This window comes from Tamandua tetradactyla, chromosome 24, assembly GCF_023851605.1.
Source record: "Tamandua tetradactyla isolate mTamTet1 chromosome 24, mTamTet1.pri, whole genome shotgun sequence".
NCBI lineage: Eukaryota > Metazoa > Chordata > Mammalia > Pilosa > Myrmecophagidae > Tamandua > Tamandua tetradactyla.
The window spans coordinates 40,332,537-40,347,568 of NC_135350.1; the positions used below are offsets into that span (position 1 = coordinate 40,332,537).

At 36.5% G+C, this 15,032-nt stretch overlaps 1 protein-coding gene across 13 annotated transcripts in view; it reads right to left on the reverse strand.

The window, feature by feature from the left end:
• Positions 1-15,032, reverse strand: part of PTPN13 (protein tyrosine phosphatase non-receptor type 13) — a 240,692-nt gene that overhangs the window by 73,474 nt on the left and 152,186 nt on the right. For 12 of the 13 annotated variants that reach the window (XM_077142915.1, XM_077142920.1, XM_077142926.1 and 9 more), the window contains 4 exons: positions 14,316-14,538; positions 2,148-2,222; positions 1,852-2,026; positions 158-311 (listed from right to left, as the gene is read on the reverse strand). In XM_077142915.1, the coding sequence (XP_076999030.1) occupies positions 158-311; positions 1,852-2,026; positions 2,148-2,222; positions 14,316-14,538 (627 nt within the window). The remainder of the gene's footprint in view (positions 1-157; positions 312-1,851; positions 2,027-2,147; positions 2,223-14,315; positions 14,539-15,032) is intronic. The other variant, XM_077142916.1, reaches the window with a different exon arrangement.

The following is a 15,032-nucleotide window of genomic DNA, read 5'->3' on the forward strand; positions in this document are numbered from 1 at the left end:
GGTGATTTTCACTATAGGCATACAGGTTTAGATTTTAAGATGGTTATTATGAAGTCTCAAGTTAATCTGAACGAAACAATTCAGTATCAGTAAGTAAGCTGAAGGGTTAAAGGAACAGGGGCCAAAAAAAGCAAAATAGAAACTCTTTGGCACTTACTGTATTAGACTAACATCATCCATGAAAAATTTAATTCGGAAAAACAAAGTAAAATTAACAGTAGCTTTGCTCTTTTTCTTTGGTTCTTCTTTCCATCCCTCTGGGGCTACTTTGGTTAATTTTAAATCAGGATCAACAAAGAAGTATTCATTATCTAAAACAGAAAGAGAAAAACATTCAGATAATGAAAAGTACTTTATGTTTTTCTTCTGATTTCTTAATTTTTCATCAGATTTGCACAAAATAGTATCATACAAAAAATAAAAGACGACTGCTAAGTATGACAGGGAATCTGAGGCATTGCACATGGATGGGAGTGAAAAAGGCTGAGTCTTTAAGAATGGGGACTCTGAAGCCAGACGGACCTGGATTCAACTCCTGGCCACATCATTTACCATCTGCCTGACAACGAATAAGATCTCTGACCTTTCTAGACACAAATTTTCTTGTTTGTAAAGTCAGGATAGTGCTAATTCTTGTTTTACAGGGTTGCTGTGAGGTTCAAATGACATAACGTATATAAAACTCTCGGTAAAGCAGCTGGCACATATTAAGCATTCAGTAAATATTAGCTATTATTATTATTTTTATTATTGAGTTACCAGCTGAAGGACCAACAAGCATCATTTTTCTTTTTAATGTCATTAATTAATAGTTATTGACTATCTCCAAATAAAAGCATTATTCAATAAAATCCAATTTATTCAGAATGGTTAGGAAATTAGATGTATTATCAAGAAATAGAAATTCTGATTAAGTATCTTCATGTAGATTATATTACCTGATTAGTCTAAAATTGAAATTAGTAAAGTAACAGAATATTAGTAGGCACTAATTGAACATTTATTAGATAACTCTACAAAATGAATTATCAACTTTTGAAGTATAAAAATTCAATAAATTATATTGAAGTAAATATAACATTTATGGTAAAGAAGACATTATCATGATCTCATAGAGTTTAAGGATCATTTCATTTGATTGTCATTTATAATACTTGGTTGTCTAAACTTTAAAAATTAAACTTCTAGGTAAACACAAATATGACATTCTGAATATAATTTATAAGTATAATGATGTGGTAAAGTAAGAAGATCAACTCCAGAAGGTTTCTTCACTATATTAACTCTAATTGACAAACAGGAGAAGCATCCAGTGGAGTTGAGACCAACAGGTGGTTTATGAACCTCACAGCGTTCATACATGTAATGCTTAAAAAAAATAAGTGAAATGACTTATTTTAGTCATCCAACATTTAACAAAAAAACACTGTGGTTCTACAATAATAAGCTGAGGAAGTTGCTATGGAATTTCAGGAATAGGTCTCTGCAACATTTATCATATTATCATATTAGCAGGATACTGATTTCGAGAGTGGTATGTAGGCAATTAATATATATATTTGTCTTAAAATACAGTAATTAAAATACATTTTTATATAGCTAAATCCAAAGAAAATCCTTCATAGTGAGGTACAGAGGATTCCCTCAAAAAACAGCTATTAAATATACCTATAAAACAATGTACCTCATTGGGAGAGAGAATGCAATTCACAGTTCATCTTTTACTTCTCATGATGACTTGTTCATTTAGTTAATATTTCCCAAAACTAGATGAGACATTCTAATAGGTAGAGGAAATCTGTCTGTTATAGAGTTTCCAAAGTCTACCTGGAATTTAAAATCTCTTCTTACCTTTGAGGGTAGCTAAGGCAAACAAATGATGTTCCACTAAGCCAATATGAGCCACAATCATATCAAACACATCTTTACATATAGTTTTGGTGTCACAGTTCAGTTCCAATCTCTGCCCACTCAGAAGCATTATGTTTACTTTTCTTCGGTTATCTTCATTCTTCCCTTTCTTGGTCTAAAATAAATGAATGCCATTTTGTTAAAGTAAACATTACAAACATTTTAATGTGCTTTTTAAAAAAAATCACTACTTAAATTATTTTTTTAAAGTGATACAGATTGGTTTTCTTACTTACAAGGATAGACCGAGGCAAATCCAAAGATATAAATGGCTCAATCGTCATTTTCACAAACTCAGGGCCAAAGAAATTCTGTAAATCACATAAGTAAAATCAACAGTTTTTTTTTTTTTTGCCATTTATTCTAGCTCTTTCCTCAAGAGGAAAATACGTAGTAGTATTACACTTCATATAAAACCACCAATCAGAAGTACGTGATTTGAAACAATGTGGAAACTTTAATGAAGAAGTACAGTGGAGTATAACAAGAACAGGAATGGAATGTTCCTTTTACTAAGCCTCAGCAGAAGTTTTGCCTAAGTTTCATTTTCTACCAGTGAGGTCAAATATAATGTCTTCTTTGATACTCTTTTGGCTTCCAGAGAGACTCAGAGTCTCAAAAACAGAAAAAAAAAAAAAAAAGTAGAAGTAACAGAGGGTTATCAAACTCAAATACTGATTTACTTTAAAATTGCTAAAGTGTGAAGTAATTAAATAGAATCTCATTGTTTCAGAGAGTGGTATATAATTTGTCCTAAATCATAAAGAACAGTATCTACCTTGTGACTACAAAATGCAAATATCCATATGCAATTATGTTTTAGGGACTCTGACATTATACTTTTTTGTTCTAATGAGTGATGACTGGGTATAGTATACAGTATCATATACTCTTTGACCCGCATTCTTTCCACAGACTTCGGAGATGGGGAAAGTAGGATCTACTTTGCTTTTGTTGGATTCTTCTTTGTATTCAGCTCATTTGGTTGCCTGGTATGGGAGTTCTACCCAATTAACCAAGTGTGGAACATGTGACAAATACCATTTAAGTATAAGTTTGATATTAAGTTTGTTAATACTCAACGAACCAATAAACACGTTTTAAAAAAAGAATAGAAATAGAGTAGGAAAAATGAAAATGGTCTGCTGCTGCAGGAAACATTAAATCTAATAAATTAACTAGGGCAACTGGGTATGAACAAGTTAAAATTTATTTGCACCAAAAAGGAATATAGAATTAAAAAAATTTTATATTTTAGGAAAAGTATTAATTTAGTTGTTAAACTATTCACCCAAATACTAGTATTCTTTTTCAGCCTTAAAAATATAACCCTCTTGGGAGGTTTAATACATGTATAACGTGGTATTTAGAGATAAGAACAAAGCTGATCAGGTCGGGATTAAGGTAACTCAGAACACAGGGGTGTACTAGTCCGCCAAAGCTGCCAGAACACAACATACCAGAGATGGACTGGCTTTTAATAAAAGGGGATTTATTTAGTTAAAAACATATAGTTCTTCAGAGGAAAGGCAGTTAACTTTCATTTGAGGCTCCCTCTTACACGGGAAAGCACAAGGCAATCTCTGCTAGCTTTCGCTCCAGGCTTCTGGGTTCCAATAGCTTTCCAAGATTTATTCCTTTCTGCGTCATTAAAGGTCTGGGTTGAGCTGCGAGTGCTGAGATGAGGTATGCTGAGCTGCTTGGGCTGTGCTGCACTGAGCTCTCTCTTTTAAGCTTCTCATGAATTAGTTAAACATCACTCATTGACGAAGGTCCTCCCCTTAAAGATTCCAGATGTAATCAGCCACAGATGAGTTTCATAAGCTAATTATTCAAATCCACAGCAACAGAACTAGGTACCATCACCTGGCCAAGTTGACACCCGAACCTAACTACTACAAGGCATAAGGAAGACACTGTCTATACTTTAGAACCTCATCTACTCTTTGAGACCAAAGGAAGAAAGGTTTATTTTGACTAGAATCGAAATTTTCTATAGAACAAAATATAACTCATTCTGCCTGCATAGATCACTTTTAACAATCCAAACACAGACAGTCCAGAATAAGAAAGAGGTCCTTTAATCCTGTATAGATTATTGTAACGCCTGGCTACATCCCAGAGTATATTAAGCAGATAATTAAAAGTATTAGTAAAGTCCCCTGAGGGATGGGAGAAGAATATAGAAGTATTAAACCTTACCATCAGGGAATCCCCAGATACTGTGTCAAATTTAGGGATACCCAAATCAATAGGACATGCCCTCAATCATGAGGCTTACTCTTGTGAAGCTTATGTAGATAGTGAAGAAGCTTAAACTACCTATAGGCATGCCTAAGAGTTACTTCTGGAGGACCTGTTCTGTTGCTTAGATGTGGCCTCAGTCTCTCTAAGCCCAACTCTGCAAGTGAAATCATTGCCCTCCCCGCTACATGGGACAAGACATCCGGGGTGAAAGTCTCCCTGGCGACGTGGGACATGACTCCCAGGGATGAATTTGGACCTGGCACCATGGAATCAACAATTCTATCCTGACCAAAAGGGGGAAAAGAGGTGTAATTAATAAAATAACAGTGGCAGAGAGAGTTCAAATACAGTCGGGAGGCTACTCTGGAGGTTGCTCTTATGTAAGCTTCAGATAGACCTTGCTACCTATTATAAGCTGCCAACCCCCAACCAGGACCATTCCAGCCAATCCTAAAGAACACCTAGGGCAATTTATAAGATTCCACAAGGGTTTTATGCACTAGAGTAACTTTCCAAAACCTTCAACCTCCAGATGGGTCCCTGGTCCAGATAAGTCTTGAAACCTAGAGGGCCCAGCCTCTCCAGAACATCAGATAGTTCCATCTACCTACCCCATATTACTGACAGACCCTTCCAATATGAAAAATTTAGAATTCCCATATCCCAAATACCCCTAAAGAGAGGGATGGGAAGATCAAAGGTGATAGTGGAATTATACAGAGAAGATAGCATTTAACAAATGAATAGAATGCTGAATCATTGATATCTCTTTTAGTCTCCAGTATTTTAGAGCAGCTACAAGTAAAAACCTAAAATTGTGAAATTGTAACCCATGTCAAAGTCTGAAATATGTTCTACAACTAATTGTGGTGCTGCACTTTGAAATGTATAGTTTTTTTTTATGTATATGTTATTTTTCACCAAAAAAGAAGGAAAAAAAGTCAATTGTGATGATAAAAAAAGTATTTAAGCCCTCTAGCCTCCTATATTCTGGAGCAGCTAGAAGGAAAAATATGAGAGGATCATGTGGCAGCCCATGACAGACTCTGGGATGTGTCCTGTAACCACTTGTTGAAGAGTGCTTTAAAAACTACTGCTATTTTATTTTTTTGCTTTGTATATATGTCCTACTATATAATAAAAAAGTTAAAAAAAAAAAAAAAAAGCATTGGCAAAGCCCCTTGAGGGATGGGAGAACAAATATGGAACTATTAAAACTACCACTGGGGAAACCCCTGATACTGTGTAAAACATTAAGGACACCCAATCACTAGGCCAAGTCACTGATCTTGAGGCCTGCTATTGTGAAGTTTATGTATGTAGCAGAGAAGCTGAGCCTACCTATAGGTATGTCTAACAGTTACTTCTGGAGGACCTCTTTTGTTGTTCAGATGCCACCTCACTCTCGCTAAGCTCAACTCTGCAAGTGAAATCATTGCCCTTCCCCCTATGTGGGACATGAGATCCAAGGGTAAAAATCTCCCTGGCAGCATGGGAGATGACTCCCAGGGATGAGTCTGGCCCCGGCAGTGTGGGGATCAACAATGCTGTCCTGACCAAAAGGGGGAAAAGAACTGGAACAGATAAGGTATCAGTGGCTAAGAGAGTTCAAATAGAGTCAAGAGGCTACTCTGGAGGTCACTCTTATACAAACTTCAGTTAGACATTGCTACATATCATAACTTGCCAAATCCCAACCAAAAACATTCCTGCCAATCTTAAATAACACCTAGGGCATTATATAAGATTTCACAAAGGTTCCATGCACTAGGGGAAATCTCCAAAACCTGCAACCTCCAGACAGGTCCCTGGAACAGTTAGGTCCTGAAATGCAGAGGGGCCAGCTTGTCCAGAACATCGACTAGTTCCATCCTCCTACCCCATATTATCGACAGCCCTTTCCAACATGAAAAAGTTAGAATGGGCACAGCCCAAATACCCCTCAAGAATGGGAGAAAGGAGTATGGGAGGGGGCCAAGATGGCAGCTTAGTAAGGTATGGGCGTCTTAGTTCCTCCTCCAGAGCAACTACTAGGTGACCAGAAACAGTGCAGAACAGCTCCCGGGGCCACAGCAGGGAACGGACACACAGCGTACCCCAGTCTGGACTGGCTAGACCGTCTGCGAGACTCCGCTGCGGTGAGCTCCCCGAGCGGCGCTCGCTTCCCCAGGCCGCGGAGGCTGGCAGCCGGCGCCCCTCCCTCCCTCCTTCCCGGACTGGCTGAGAGTCTTGGAGAGGGATGTTTCCCAAGCCGCGGCAGCCGGCGCCCCTCTTTCGCGGGTGGCTTCCCAGACTGGCTACAAGTCTCAGATCAGCGGGCTCCCCAGGCCGCGGAGGCCGGCGACCGGCGCCCCTCCCCAGCAGGCGGCTTCCCGGTCCGGTGGCGAGTTCCCTGGGCGCGGTGGCCGGTGACCGGTGCCCTTCCCCATAGGCGGCTGCCCGGAGGGAGAGGAGGGAGTTTCCGACAGTGGCAGGGACTGGGTCCAACCAAACACCAATAGTGGCATTAATAAAGGAGCCACAACATCTTTTGCTGGTGGGACCCGCAGACAGACAAGCACCACCTCCTGGGCAGGATAAAAAAAAAACAGAGTTCAGAGACTTCACAGGAAAATCTTTCAACCTGCTGGGTCTCACACTCAGGGAAATCTGATTAAATGTCCAGACGCCAGCAAAAAATAACAAATCACACCAGGAAAATTGAAGATATGGCCCAGTCAAAGGAACGAAACAATAATTCAAATGAGATACAGGAGCTGAGACAACTAATTCTGAATATACAAACAGAAACGGAAAACCTCTTCAAAACCAAATCAATAAATTGAGGGAGGACATGAAGAACGCAAGGGATGAACAAAAAGAAGAAATGGAAAGTGTGAAAAAACAAATCACAGAACTTATGGGAATGAAAGATACAGTAGAAGAGATGAAAAAAACAATGGAAACCTACAATGGTAGATTTCAAGAGACAGAGGTTATAATTAGTGAACTGGAGGATGGAACATCTGAAATCCAAAAAGAAACAGAAACTATAGGGAAAAGAATGGAAAAATTTGAGCAGGGGCTCAGGGAATTGAATGATAATATGAAGCGCACAAATATACATGTTGTGGGTGTCCCAGAAGGAGAAGAGAAGGGAAAAGGAGGAGAAAAACTAATGGAAGAAATTATCACTGAAAATTTCCCAACTCTTATGAAAGACCTAAAATTACAGATCCAAGAAGTGCAGCGCACCCCAAAGAGAATAGATCCAAATAGGCGTTCTCGAAGACACTTACTAGTTAGAATGTCAGAGGTCAAAGAGAAAGAGAGGATCTGGAAAGCAGCAAGAGAAAAACAATCCATCACATACAAGGGAAACTCAATAAGACTATGTGTAGATTTCTCAGCAGAAACCACGGAGGCAAGAAGACAGTGGGATGCTATATTTAAATTACTAAAAGAGAAAAACTGCCAACCAAGAATTCTATATCCAGCAAAATTGTCCTTCAAAAATGAGGGAGAAATTAAAACATTTTCAGACAAAAAGTCACCGAGAGAATTTGTGACCGAGAGACCAGCTCTGCAAGAAATACTACAGGGAGCACTAGAGTCAGATACAAAAAGACAGAAGAGAGAGGTGTGGAGAAGAGTGTAGAAAGAAGGAAAATTAGATATGATATATACAATACAAAAGGCAAAATGGTAGAGGAAAATATTACCCAAACAGTAATAATACTAAATGTTAATGGACTGAATTCCCCAATCAAAAGACATAGACAGGCAGAATGGATTAAAAAACAGGATCCCTCTATATGCTGTCTACAGGAAACACATCTTAGACCCAAAGATAAACATAGGTTGAAAGTGAAAGGTTGGGAAAATATATTTCATGCAAATAACAACCAGAAAAGAGCAGGAGTAGCTATACTAATACCCAACAAATTAGACTTCAAATGTAAAACAGTTAAAAGAGACAAAGAAGGATACTATCTACTAATAAAAGGAACAATTGAACAAGAACACATAACAATCATAAATATTTATGCACCGAATCAGAATGCCCCAAATTACGTGAGGAATACACTGCAAATACTGAAAAGGGAAATAGACACATCTACCATAATAGTTGGAGACTTCAATTCCCCACTCTCATCAATGGACAGAACATCTAGACAGAGGATCAATAAAGAAACAGAGAATTTGAATATCACAATAAATGAGCTAGACATAACAGACATTTATAGGACATTACACCCCACAACAGCAGGATACACCTTTTTCTCAAGTGCTCATGGATCATTCTCAAAGATAGACCATATGCTGGGTCACAAAGCAAGTCTCAACAAATTTAAAAAGATTGAAATCATACACAACACTTTCTCATATCATAAAGGAATGAAGTTGGAAATCAACAATAGGCAGAGTGCCAGAAAATCCACAAATAACGTGGAGGCTCAACAAAACACTCTTAAACAACCAGTGGGTCAAGGAAGAAATTACAAGAGAAATTAGTAAATATCTCGAGGCGAATGAAAATGAAAACACAACATATCAAAACCTACGGGACGCAGCAAAGGCAGTGCTAAGAGGGAAATTTATTGCCCTAAATGCCTAGATCAGAAAAGAAGAAAGGGCAAAAATTAGGGAATTAACTGTCCACTTGGAAGAACTGGAGAAAGAACGGCAAACTAACCCCAAAGCAAGCAAAAGGAAAGAAATAACAAAGATTAGAGCAGAAATAAATGAAATTGAGAACATGAAAACAATAGAGAAAATCAATAAGACCAGAAGTTGGTTCTATGAGAAAATCAACAAGATTGATAGGCCCTTAGCAAGATTGACAAAAAGAAGAAGAGAGAGGACACAAATAAATAGGATCAGAAATGGAAGAGGAGACATAACCACTGACCTCACAGGAAAAAAGGAGGTAATAACAGGATACTATGAACAACTCTATGCTAATAAATACAACAATGTAGATGAAATGGACAAGTTCCTAGAAAGGCATGAACAACCAGCTTTGACTCAAGAAGAAATAGATGACCTCAACAAACCAATCACAAGGAAAGATACTGAATCAGTCATTCAAAAGCTTCCCAAAAAGAAAAGTCCAGGACCAGATGGCTTCACATGTGAATTCTACCACACATTTCAGAAAGAATTAGTACCAACCCTGCTCAAACTCTTCAAAAAAACTGAAGTGGAGGGAAAGCTACCTAATTCATTCTATGAAGCCAACATCACCCTCATACCAAAACCAGGCAAAGATATTACAAAAAAAGAAAACTACAGACCAATCTCTCTCATGAATATAGATGCAAAAATCCTCAACAAAATTCTAGCAAATCGAATCCAGCAACACATTAAAAGAATTATACATCATGACCAAGTAGGATTCATCCCAGGTATGCAAGGATGGTTCAACATAAGAAAATCAATTAATGTAATACACTATATCAACAAATCAAAACAGAAAAATCACATGATCATCTCAATTGATGCAGAGAAGGCATTTGACAAGATTCAACATCCTTTCCTGTTGAAAACACTTCAAAGGATAGGAATACAAGGGAACTTCCTTAAAATGATAGAGGGAATATATAAAAAACCCACAGCTAATATCATCCTCAATGGGGAAAAATTGAAAACTTTCCCCCTAAGATCAGGAACAAGACAAGGATGTCCATTATCACCACTGTTATTCAACATTGTGTTGGAGGTTCTAGCCAGAGCAATTAGACAAGAAAAAGAAATACAAGGCATCAAAATTGGAAAGGAAGAAGTAAAACTCTCACTGTTTGCAGATGATATGATACTATACGTCGAAAACCCTGAAAAATCCACAGCAAAACTACTAGAGCTAATAAATGAGTACAGCAAAGTAGCAGGTTACAAGATCAACATTCAAAAATCTGCAGTGTTTCTATACACTAGCAATGAACAAGCGGAGGGGGAAATCAAGAAACGAATTACATTTACAATTGCAACTAAAAGAATAAAATACTTAGGAATAAATTTAACTAAAGAGACAAAAGACCTATACAAAGAAAACTACATAAAAACTGTTAAAAGAAATCACAGAAGACCTAAATAGATGGAAGGGCATACCGTGTTCATGGATTGGAAGACTAAATATAGTTAAGATGTCAATCCTACCTAAATTGATTTACAGATTCAATGCAATACCAATCAAAATCTAAACAATTTTTCAGAAATAGGAAAACCAATAAGCAAATTTATCTGGAAGGGCAGGGTGCCCCAAATTGCTAAAAGTATCTTGAGGTAAAAAAACGAAGCTGGAGGTCTCACGCTGCTGGACTTTAAGGCATATTATGAAGCCACAGTGGTCAAAACAGCATGGTACTGGCATAAAGATAGATATATCGACCAATGGAATCGAATAGAGTGCTCAGATATAGACCCTCTCATGTATGGATATTTGATCTTTGATAAGGCAGTCAAGCCAACTCATCTGGGACAGAACAGTCTCTTTCATAAATGGTGCCTAGAGAACTGGATATCCACATGCAAAAGAATGAAAGAGGACCCGTATCTCACACCCTATACAAAATTTAACCCAAAATGGATCAAAGATCTAAACATTAGGTCTAAGATCATAAAACAGAGGAAAATGTAGGGAGACATCTTATGAATCTTACAATTGGAGGCGGTTTTATGGACCTTAAACCTAAAGCAAGAGCACTGAAGAAAGAAAGAAAGAAATGGGAGCTCCTCAAAATTAAACACTTTTGTGCATCAAAGAACTTCATCAAGAAAGTACAAAGACGGCCTACACAATGGGAGACAATATTTGGAAACGACATATCAGATAAAGGTCTAGTATTCAGAATTTATAAAGAGATAGTTCAACTCAACAACAAAAAGATACCCAATCCAATTACAAAATGGGAAAAAGACTTGAACAGACACCTCTCAGAAGAGGAAATACAAATGGCCAAAAGGCACATGAAGAGATGCTCAATGTCCCTGGCCATTAGAGAAATGCAAATCAAAACCACAATGAGATATCATCTCACACCCACCAGAATGGCCATTATCAACAAAACAGAAAATGACAAGTGCTGGAGAGGATGTGGAGAAAGAGGCACACTTATCCACTGTTGGTGGGAATGTCAAATGGTGCAACCACTGTGGAAGGCAGTTTGGCGGTTCCTCAAAAAGCTGAATATAGACTTGCCATACGACCCAGCAATACCATTGCTAGGTATCTACTCAGAGGACTTAAGGGCAAAGACACAAACGGACATTTGCACACTAATGTTTATAGCAACATTATTTACAATTGCAAAGAGATGGAAACAGCCAAAATGTCCATCAACAGACGAGTGGCTAAACAAACTGTGGAATATACATACAAACAAATATACATACAAATACAAATATACATACATACAAACTGTGGAATATACATACGATGGAATATTATGCAGCTTTAAGACAGAATAAACTTATGAAGCACATGGATGGACCTAGAGAACATTATGCTGAGTGAGACTAGCCAAAAACTAAAGGACAAATACTGTATGGTCCCACTGATGTGAACCGACATTCGAGAATAAACTTGGAATATGTCATTGGTAACAGAGACCATCAGGAGATAGAAATAGGGTAAGATAATGGGTAATTGGAGCTGAAGGGATACAGACTGTGCAACAAGACTGGATACAAAAACTCAGAAATGGACAGCACAATACTACCTAATTGTAATGTAATTAGGTTAAAACACTGAATGAAGCTGCATCTGAGGCATAGCTTTTTAATTTTTTCTTCTATTTTTCTTTCTTTTTTAAATTTTTTTCTCTCTATTATTGTTTTATTTCTTTTTCTGTTGTCTTTCTATTTCTTTTTCTAAATCGATGCAAATGTACTAAGAAACGATGAATATGCATCTATGTGATGATATTAAGAATTACTGACTGTATATGTAGAATGGAATGATTTCTAAATGTTGTGTTAGTCAATTTTTTTAATTAATTAAACAAAAAAACTATAACAAGAAAAATGCAAAAAAAAAAAAAGAATGGGAGAAAGATCAAAGGTGATGGTAGAGTTACACAGAGAAGGTAGGGTTTAACAAATCAGTATGATCGCTGAATCATTATACTGATATTTCTTTTAGCTTCAAGTACCTTAGAGCAGCTAGAAATAAAAACTTAAAATTGTGGAACTGTAACCCATATCAAACTCTAAAATCTGTTCTGCAACTAATTGTTGTGATGTACTCTGATATTTAATGCTTTTATGTATACATGTTATTTAAAGAGAAGGATTATAATAGAGAAGATAGGATTTAACAAATGAATATGACCACTGAATCATTATATTGATATCTTTGTTGTTGTTTGGTGTCTTGGAGTAGCTAGAAGAAAACATGAAAAGTCGTGGAACTGTAATCCATACCAATTTTAAAATCTGTTCTATAAGTACCTGTAAAAATGTACTTGGAAATCTATTGCTTTTTTGTATATATGTTGTATTTTACAATAAAAAAAAAGTTGAAAAAAAATTCTACAAAGGTTCCATGCAGTAGTTATAATGATAAATTGATGAACCCTTATTGAGTGTCTTCCTTTTTGCTTAATATAAAGTTTTGTTGTACTTTACTGGAATATAATAACTTCCAATAAATTGGGCAGTGACATGAACCCAAAAATTGGGCAGTGCCATTAATCATAGCACAACTTCACATTTCAAAATGTAAAAGTTTTAAAAATCAGCACAACAAGTTTTAATAATTTACATAAAGTCAAATAACAGACCAGCATACAATTCTAATCTTCCACTTTGTAGTTCAGTGCAATTTTCACCACCTAATAATGTTTCCTTAAATATGTTTCCTTAAAATAGTATAAGGGAAATTTGAAGTCCAACATCTTATTTGAGGGTAATTAAAAATAAACTTCTAAGATAATTATTTGAAACAAACAATAGAAAATAAAACAGAATAGGATAACTTACTTTCTTAGTACAGAATCAAAAAGGAAAAAGAAACTCTTTTTGTCACTTTTATTAATATTTACTTTGTTTTTGAAGTATTATTTTTAAGATAATATTACAAAGGAGGGGTGTATGGGTAGTTCAGTGGTAGAATGCTCGCCTTCCATGAGGGAGACCCGGGCTCGAATCCCAGATCATGAACCAAAAAAAAAAAAAAAAACCAATGAGATACTACCCTACCTACCTAATTAGTGATGCTAAATAACAATGATTACATCCAGAGTTGGTAAGAACAGGAGAAACAAACATTATAATAGGAAGCCTAAACTGTACAAAGTTTCTAAAGGGCAATTTGACAATATGTACTAAGTATCTTAAAATGTGTTTGTCTTTACCTTAGTTATTCCACTATAAGGAATTGATCTACAAAGATTTAGCTATAGGGATTTTCATCAGGACATTGCTTAAAATAGTAAAAACAGCAAAAATACATTAGAAACATTTTTAAATGCCCAATAATCAGAAACTGATTAAAGAAATTATAGAACATGATAAATTCACATAGTGGAGTATTTTATAGTCAGTATATAGAAGTGGTAAAATGTTTAAGAAATTTCACAGGAAGAAAGAGATTATGACACAATACGCACATTTTGAGGTTATTTATATAAAAAACGTATTTAAGGTAATATGCTGAAAAAATATAAAAACTCACAAGAAGAATACAACATTTACAAATCGCCCACAAGACACTGTAGCATGGCAGTATGATCCTGGAGGTTAACGCAGTCATCTTTTGACTAGAGTGAATTATTGCCAAAGTTCTGAGAATGGCAGAGAAGAAAGATGGAATGAACTGAGGTTCTGAAACAAACTTGAAGATCCCTATTCCTGATCTTCTTGGTTTGTGGGGTCAAATTTCTTGATGTTAAAAAATAATCTCCAACAATATTGAATAAAGCCAGCTGACTTTGAGGCTCAAAAATATAGCTAAGATAGTTTATCCATGTAATTTTATTTTAGGATGAAATAATGAAAATAGTTTGATATTTATTTTAACACTAACCAACAAGATATCTAACCCCAAAGGAAAACTAACATGGGATTTTGATTTCATCTCCAGGCAAATTTAGGATACCTATAATGATTCAATAAAGTACCTCACTTCATTATCTGTAAGGACAAGTTTAGATGCAGTAACTTGATAATCAACTTACCCTTAGTTTTCTTTGGGACATAGCTGTTTCTAGTGCCATTTCTCTTAAGGGATCCCGGGTGATGTCAAGCATGGAAGCTTTGATTGTGTCTCCTGGATACAGGCTCAACCGAGACTGCCTAAGGGCCATTCTGGCTTGTAGCTGCATCATTTCTTCTTCTTGCCGTTTTAACATGATTTCTTGATTAATTAAATTGCCTTCAAGGGGTACTTCATATTGTCTGCTATATTGAGAAAAAGAAAAAAGCAAGAGTAATTTAAGCTAATAAGAAAAAACATCACAGTGGGTAGCCCTACTATACTCTCTTCTTCTTCTCTGAATATTTCAACTGCCCTCTGAAGATTACTTTCCCTGCAGCTCCCTGAAGCAGGGGCTGTTTTATTCTTACAATTTTGAGCCACTTGGCCTGGAGGCTGGAAATTCTCCTTAAATTCTTATTTCAGCTTTTAGACCATTGTTGGCCTCTCCCCTCCAGCAACTGCCAGCTCCCCTAATGTATATCCCATAGATCACTCCACACTATTCTAGATATTATGACATTATGGTCATGCTGGTTATTAAAGATCTAAGTGGCTGATTTTCAGTCTTTTTCTCTACCACTGCTCATCATCATTCTTGGTGGTGATATATAGACTGAGGATTCTTTCATACTCTGGCCTCTTCTCCACCTCAGCCAGCAATTTACTCCCATGATCATACTGGCTATTAAAAATAAAT